The sequence below is a fragment of the Puntigrus tetrazona genome, chromosome 22 (genome assembly GCF_018831695.1).
Source record: "Puntigrus tetrazona isolate hp1 chromosome 22, ASM1883169v1, whole genome shotgun sequence".
NCBI lineage: Eukaryota > Metazoa > Chordata > Actinopteri > Cypriniformes > Cyprinidae > Puntigrus > Puntigrus tetrazona.
Window position 1 is genome coordinate 446,629 of NC_056720.1, and position 7,500 is coordinate 454,128.

General features: G+C 43.0%; 4 protein-coding genes across 4 annotated transcripts in view; 2 read left to right on the forward strand and 2 right to left on the reverse strand.

Annotated features, from left to right (window-relative positions):
* LOC122328026 (olfactory receptor class A-like protein 1) overlaps positions 1 to 1,380 on the reverse strand; it is a 2,512-nt gene extending 1,132 nt beyond the window's left edge. Inside the window, exons 1-2 of the mRNA XM_043223749.1 lie at positions 1,105 to 1,380; positions 1 to 22 (exon numbers count right to left, since the gene is read on the reverse strand). The exon at positions 1 to 22 is cut by the window's left edge and continues 1,132 nt beyond it. Coding sequence (XP_043079684.1) covers positions 1 to 22; positions 1,105 to 1,379 — 297 coding nt within the window. The 5' untranslated portion in view covers position 1,380. The remainder of the gene's footprint in view (positions 23 to 1,104) is intronic.
* Positions 1,381 to 2,570: 1,190 nt separating this feature from the next.
* LOC122327972 (olfactory receptor class A-like protein 1) lies at positions 2,571 to 4,193 on the forward strand. The gene has a single exon (XM_043223693.1). It carries the CDS (start codon positions 2,586 to 2,588, stop codon positions 3,519 to 3,521), a length of 936 nt encoding a protein of 311 aa, XP_043079628.1. The 5' UTR covers positions 2,571 to 2,585; the 3' UTR covers positions 3,522 to 4,193.
* A 6-nt stretch (positions 4,194 to 4,199) lies between these two features.
* LOC122327999 (transforming protein RhoA-like) lies at positions 4,200 to 7,170 on the forward strand. The gene is made up of 5 exons (XM_043223721.1): positions 4,200 to 4,330; positions 5,660 to 5,817; positions 5,907 to 6,027; positions 6,100 to 6,230; positions 6,769 to 7,170. The coding sequence occupies exons 2-5, from the start codon at positions 5,662 to 5,664 to the stop codon at positions 6,940 to 6,942; spliced, it is 582 nt and encodes a 193-aa protein (XP_043079656.1). The 5' UTR covers positions 4,200 to 4,330; positions 5,660 to 5,661; the 3' UTR covers positions 6,943 to 7,170.
* Positions 7,171 to 7,222: 52 nt separating this feature from the next.
* The window catches only part of LOC122327957 (transmembrane protein 43), a 5,620-nt gene continuing 5,342 nt past the window's right edge, over positions 7,223 to 7,500 (reverse strand). Inside the window, exon 12 of the mRNA XM_043223670.1 lies at positions 7,223 to 7,500. This exon is cut by the window's right edge and continues 613 nt beyond it. The gene's annotated coding sequence lies outside the window, so the exon portion shown is untranslated.

The window sequence follows — 7,500 nt, forward strand, 5'->3', positions numbered from 1 at the left end:
CGTCAGCCAGATCGACAGAGACCTGCAAGCAAGTCAGATGTTATCATATACAATAATATAATACACACTACCAGGTCAACTTTTTGGATCAGTAAGATTTCTCAAAATAATTCTCCTCTGCTCATCAAGCCTGTATTTATTGATCCAAAAAATGTATTCTTTACATAACTGCTTGATATTTGAATTTATTTAAAAACATTTAAAATAATACTGATTTAATAAATTAAATAAATTAAATAAAATTTCAGCATCATTACTCCAGTTTTCAGTGTCACATGATCTTCAGAAATCATAATAATATACTGATTTACTGATCAAGAAACATTTATTATTATTATTATTATTATTATTATTATTATTGATATAATATTTAAAACACTTGAGTACATTTTTTCAGGATTATTTGATGAATAAAAATATGCAAAGATCACTATTTATCTGAAATATAAAAGGCTTTTGTAACATTATACACTATACTATTCAAAAGCTTGGAGTCAGTATAATTGTTTTTATTGATTTTAATATAGAAATTATTTTATTTATCAAATGTGATTATAAAGACATTTATAATGTAACAAAAGATCTGAAATGTCCTATTTGGCTGTTTTCAACATAATAGTAATAATAATAATAATAATAATAATAATAATAATAATAATAATATGTTTTTGAGCAGCAAATCAGAATATTAGAATGATTTCTGAAGGATAATAATAATGCTGAAATTCAGCTATGAAATTGAAGGATAAATTACATATATATGTTAATAAGATGTTATATATGTTAATAACATTGAAAACAAAAACTTTAATATATGTTTGATCCTGGAGCACAGAAGCTGTTTCTTTTATGCTAAACACCAGTAGGATATTACTACTATTACTATTACTACTGTAAATATATCAAAACCTTTTTTCATTAGTAATATGCATTGCTGAGAACTTCACTTGAACAACTTTAAAGATGATTTTCCCAGTATTTAGACCAGACATCAATTATTCATCCAGCTTTCAGATGATGTATGAATTTCAGTTTTGTAAAGCTGACCCTTACACCCTTTTTTTAAGCTCCAGGGTCACGTATAGCGCAGCATTAGATGGAGACCTGGATGTGCGGTAGATGAAGATGACGGCCCTGCAGCCGCTGTCGTCGAACACGTTGTAGATGTCGAAGGTGGCCAGGACCTCCAGCAGGCAGCGGACGCCCACCACCATCAGGTTTGAGGAGGCCAGGTGCAGCACGATGGCGTCTGCGGGCGAGAGCCGGCCCTCGTGAAACGCCGCCGAGATGAAGGCGCAGATGACCACGGCATTGCCTGGAACTCCAGCCGCGGTCAGAGACAGAAAGAGCAGGCCTCGGGTCACAGCGTCTGAGTTCATCTCCACCGCAGCTGCTCCTGAAGGATCCTTCCTCAGCTTTATATCCTGACTCGGGCCGCCGGGACCGACTTCAGACCTGAGCTCAATTATCTGAATGATGTGCAGCTGACTGATTCTGTCACCGAGTAAACCCGCAGGACGGCGGAGATACAGACCTTCTCAGACGTCAAGCGGGTGGGTCACTTTGCTCAGCTTTTAACTTTGCTTTCTGACAGTCTACACAGTTCAGTCTCAACAAGAACTCTTCAGAATATACAAAGACAAAGAGGGTCTAATCCTGAGTTAGGCGTCTCCTTTATTTATATAGTACCTTCAAAGAGCTGAACAGCATCAAAATGGAGAACAGAGTTATAGTGATGTATAATCACAAGATTTTCGTCATAAACACTCAATTTTTAGTTAAATTAACGTCATCGTCCAGCTTAGTTTAATTTAAATAGTATGTAAAGCTATCCTTTTATTTCATCGCCTCGACCTTATAAAAGCGTTTCTTGGTATTGTCTTGCTGTCTCTGGGACTTTACATCTTTAAAGCAAATAAAAGCAAGCTGGATCTTTGCAAATGATGAATATTAGATCAGGAATGGGTTTGAGCTGTCACTCAATAAATCATCACTCATAAAAATGCTAAATAAAAGCATGCATCAAGTATAAAGCGTTGTCGTCTGCTGGCGTGTTCGCCCGGCCCCAGGGAATCTGGGGCCGCTGATATCACAGAGCACGAGGAACTCATTAAACACCACCACAGAAAACAGACCAGCCCAGACCTGCCCCAGAGCCTCCCAGACCTCCTTATTACACCACATGTTTACAGCCATTTAATTAGCTAATGCTCTTAATGTTTTCTAACCATCTCATGAGGGACGCCATTAGTAGAACATCACACAACAGCTGCTCTCCAGACCGCAAGAAAATGGTACATTTTTAATGCATCACAAGCCGATTGTAAATGGAAATAGATGGGCTACACGTGACAAACACAAACAGGACCGAAATGAAAATGCAAACAAACAAAGTACAGCATGGTACAAAAAACACAGCAGAAGTTAGAAAACATTGAGAAATGAGCTCTTCTGGTAATTAGGGTGCACCTCAGGTGGACACTCGGCTCTCCTGTGTGTGTTTTAGTGGGTTTCCGGAGGCTCCCTCGGGTGCACTCGGCGCTTTATATCCAGCCCTGGACTCCAGGAAGCCTCGGAAGCGCTGAATGGATCTCTGCGTGACCATCAAAGGCGTCTCGTTCCTCCTGCAGACGGGTCTGGGGATCCTGGCCAACGCTCTGGTGCTGCTGGCCTACGTCCACATGGCCCTGACCGAAGCCCATCTGCAGCCGGTCGACTCCATCCTGAGCCACCTGGCCCTGGCGGACCTGCTGCTGCTGCTGACCCGGGGCGTGCCGCAGACCATGACCGTCTTCGGCCTGAGGAACCTGCTGGACGACGCCGGCTGTAAGGTGGTCATCTATGTGTACCGCGTGGCCCGGGCGCTGTCCGTCTGCGTCACCTGCATGCTGAGCGTCTTCCAGGCGGCCACTGTGGCCCCGGGGCTGTCGGGCCTGAAGCTCCGGCTCCCGAGGCTCGTCGTGCCCAGCTTCGCCGCGCTCTGGCTCATCAACATGGCCGTGTGTATCGCCGCCCCCTTCTTCTCCGTGGCCCCTCGAAACGGCACCGTCCCGCCCTTCACGCTCAACCTGGGCTTCTGTCACGTGGACTTCCGCGACCACCTGTCGTACGTGATCAACGGGGTGGCCGTGTCGGTGCGCGACTTCGCCTTCGTGGGCGCGATGCTGGGCTCCAGCGGCTACATCCTGGTTCTGCTGCACCGTCACGGCCGGGCGGTGCGGGGCCTCCGCCGCTCACAGGGCTCCATGGAGACCCGCGCGGCCAAGACGGTGGTGATGCTGGTGGTGCTGTACGCCGTCTTCTTCGGCATCGATAATGTGATCTGGATCTACATGCTGACGGTGCCGCAGGTGCCTCCGGTGGTGGCCGACATGAGGGTGTTCTTCTCCTCGTGCTACGCCTCGCTCAGCCCCTTCCTCATCATCTCGTCTAACAAGAAGGTCAAGGCCAGGATGGTGTGCTCCAGCTCCTCGACCGACCCGGAGCGAGCCGAGGACAAACCTGCCAAAAACTGCACTTAGCACTAACACTAACAAAGTCGCCTTTTTTCTCTGAATTGTGAGATATAAACTCGCAAAAAAAGACTATGTTTTCAGAATTCTGAATGTATAACTCACAAATCTGACTTTATATCTCACAATTGTGGGAAAATAAGTCAGTAAATAGCCAATAAGTAAACTGCTAGTTTGCATCAAAAAAGTCCGTGGGATAACCTCACAATGACCTTTTTTATTATTCAGTGGAGGAAAAGGGCTTCCATAGTTCTTCTGAACTTCCTATTTATCAAAGAAACTTGAACATTTTCATTTTAAATATAATGTTCTGTTTAAATATAATCTGCAAATCAGCATATTTGAATGATTTCTAAAGGATCATGAAACTGGAGCAATGATGTTGAAAATTCAGCTTTGAAATCACAGGACTAAATCACATTTTTTTAATATAATAAAATATAAAACAGTTATTTTAAATGGTACAAATACTTAGTAATATTCCTGCTTTTTCTGGATTAAATGAATGTAGGCTTGGGGAGCTGAAGAGAAAAAAAACATTAAATGTCTTACTGTTTAAAAGCTTCTGACTGATGATATAATATAATATTATATAATATCAGATGTTATTAACCGTGACTGTCTGTGTTTGATTGTTAAAAGGGCACCTATTAAATGAACAGCTTGAAAGCAAACTGCGAGGACTCTTATTTTGACGCGCATGTTGAGGACTTGTATTTTGACGGGTTGTTGTTCGATCGCTGTCTCCGCTGGTTGTGTCTGGCTTCCGGCGCGCGCACAGAAGCGACCCGGAAAACTAAAGTCGAGTTGAACTGAAGGTGAGCTCGAATTTAATGCTGTGTTCTCTTCATTAAGCTTTTTCTAAAAGATCGACGGCTGTTGTTAAGCCTTCCTTTACCGAGAGAGATTCGTGTTTGGGGATTTTGATGTCTTTACTGATGAGAGTCGCTCACTTCCGCTTGGGTAGCTTGTTAGCTTCGCGTCGACAGTTGGCGACATAAAAATATATCAAAACTTTTAAAAGCAAGAGTTTGCTCATGTAGATAAGAAACAAAGCTCTGAGCGTCATAATATTCATTCATTTCACTGTAAACATTCGCGTTTATATCTAAAAACAGTGAGAAGAGCTTAAATCGGCAAATAAACAGCAAAGTGCGTTCAATTTTTTATGAAACTCTGGTTGAACGCCAGACACTTTTATTAATTATTTGAATTCTTCCCTGAAATTATTTATGATGTTGCTGCATTTAACATTTTTGCAGTCACGAAAGCACAAGAGCAGCAGGTCATTTCACCCCAAAGTATTACAAATCTAGTTTATATAATGATAATGATGCATGAGCCAATGAAAACGAAGGCTGTTTTTAGGCTGTATTTGTTCATGTCCCTCCTCATAATCAACGGACTGTGGGTTCTGTAAGTCACTTTTACTGTATCACTACCAATTTGTGGTTTTTCATTGTTTATTATTTGTGGACGCTGTTAATTTATTATTTAGGATATATAGTTTTTACATGAAGCTCAAATTGAATCTGTGTCACACATCAATTATTTTAATATTTATTTTATTTCTATGACAGTAGTTTAATGTTTTAGGGTTATTGGGTGAATCTCTTGAAAACACAAAACTGTAATTTCATGCCAAAAAAGCAAACTGCGTTATAATGATAATATTTAACATAACATAAAATGTTTTTTAAATCATTGTTTTTGATAATTGATTGGGAAATATGCAAGAAATACAGAAAGACTTAAAACAGTTCATGTGACATCAGTGACTTAAATTCTGCACAGCTGCAGGACTACTACTTGTATGAAAAGAGAACAAAATGAACATCATTTATTCAATAATTCTTCTGCCAGAGTTAGCATCTTCCACCATCTGGAGAGTATCCTGACCCATGTGCGCACTTTTCCTGAAACGTTATCTCCGTTGTTTACGTTCTGCGTGTGTTTCTAAAGACTGAAGATCACTGACAAGCTGCGCGTCCAGTATTTGATTGTGATAATTAACGTGATCTTGTGTAGCGTGTCACTGATCTACAGCTCTATTTAATGTAATGTAATGTGTGTATGTAAAATATACATAAACGTAAAGATTCCCGTTGTTTGGGCTGAATGTAACGCTGTGAAGTGTCCCTCCGCAGAGATGGCGGCAATCCGTAAGAAGCTGGTGATCGTGGGCGACGGCGCCTGCGGGAAGACCTGCCTGCTCATCGTCTTCAGCAAAGACCAGTTCCCCGAGGTCTACGTGCCCACCGTCTTCGAGAACTACGTGGCCGACATCGAGGTGGATTGCAAGCAGGTGAGCGGCGTCCGTCCGTCCATCCGCCTGCAGCGAGCGACGCTAACGCTAACACTAGCGCAGTGCTAACTCTAGTGGTGGTGTTTCAGGTGGAGCTGGCGCTGTGGGACACGGCGGGTCAGGAGGACTACGACCGGCTGCGGCCGCTCTCTTACCCCGACACCGACGTCATCCTCATGTGTTTCTCCATCGACAGCCCCGACAGCCTCGGTGAGTCTCGCCCTAGCTACACTCACGCTAGCCCAGCTCGCGCCCGCTGACTTTTGACCTCTGACCCCACAGAGAACATCCCTGAGAAATGGACTCCGGAGGTCAAGCATTTCTGCCCCAACGTTCCCATCATCCTGGTGGGCAACAAGAAGGACCTGCGCAACGACGAACACACTCGCCGCGAGCTCTTCAAGATGAAGCAGGTGCGTGGATCCCATGAGTCGAAACACGCGGGACTTTTATTTTGAAAGCCTATTCTCCATATTCAGGTTTGACCCTGGAGCACAAAACCAACCATAAGGGTCTTTTTTTGAAATATTCGATTTTTTGAGTAAATAATTTCCATTAATAATTATAATATTTGACGTTTCTGTCCCCCTCACTGGTAAAATGATTTCTACTGCACTGTGGCATAACTGAATATAAAACCTCTAATCTTTACTTGATCAGTTATGTTGTGGCTCTATATAAATTTTATTTAGTGGGCAAGGGGCCAAAATGGCTCTTGTGATGTTGAAGGTTACAGACCCCTGGGATAGGACAAAAACCAGAATCTGAGGGAGAAATGTTACGGTAGAATACTGTAGGAATATCTTCATGGAGCATGATCTTATGCTAATGCTTTTTGGATCATTTTGAGTCATGCAGTGTATTGTTTTCTATTGCTACAAATATACTCCAGAGACTCGGATGCTAGTCCCGGCTCGGTCTGTTTGTAAAGCGCTTTGGTGTGTCCCGCAGGAGCCGGTCAAGCCCGAGGAGGGCCGAGACATGGCCAACCGCATCTGTGCCTTCGGATACATGGAGTGCTCCGCCAAGAGCAAGGACGGCGTGCGGGAGGTGTTTGAGATGGCCACCAGGGCGGCGCTGCAGGCCCGCAAGGGCAAGAAGAGCAGCAAGTGCCTGCTGCTGTAGACGGACTGCTCCTTCCCTTTTATTCCTTTTAACTGCATCGGTTCATCTAGTGTTGAGAGTTTATGTCAGTATTTAACGTTTCTGTTTGTACGCCACTGGATTCGCAGCGAACACACAGATATGCAACGACAGCAGATCAGGACCGCGGACCAGACTTGAAATGCATTCTTTTGTCTTTCAAGATCAGCAGAATTTGGTATGTTTGTGTATTAAAGCCTTTATAAGACATGTTTGCTGGCTCGTGTTTCTCCTGCTTCGATGGTGAAAACATGACACACAGTGAGGATTCAGCCTTTATTTCACACACCTTTACTAGAAAATAGACATCTCACACAGATCCTGCAAACACAGTCGTGTGAGAAGATAGAGCTGGAGGCCCAGAAGAGGTTTCCCGTGGGATTTTATCATTCTCTTACACAGCTCTACTGGAAACACTAAACATTCAAGATGCCTTTAGATTTTCAAGATGAAACACAAATGAAGAGAGTTTGTGCTGAAAACAAGAACAAATATCAAAACAGGATCGAAGAAAATTATTCAAATGGAAAACAAAATTAT

Excerpts from the sequence above, each read along its gene's own strand:
- LOC122327972 (XM_043223693.1), top strand. The coding sequence starts at position 2,586 with ATGGATCTCTGCGTGACCATCAAAGGCGTCTCGTTCCTCCTGCAGACG.
- LOC122327999 (XM_043223721.1), top strand. The coding sequence starts at position 5,662 with ATGGCGGCAATCCGTAAGAAGCTGGTGATCGTGGGCGACGGCGCCTGC. Across the intron at positions 5,818-5,906 it reads TCGAGGTGGATTGCAAGCAG|GTGGAGCTGGCGCTGTGGGA; the intron begins GTGAGCGGCGTC and ends GTGGTGTTTCAG. Across the intron at positions 6,028-6,099 it reads CGACAGCCCCGACAGCCTCG|AGAACATCCCTGAGAAATGG; the intron begins GTGAGTCTCGCC and ends CTGACCCCACAG.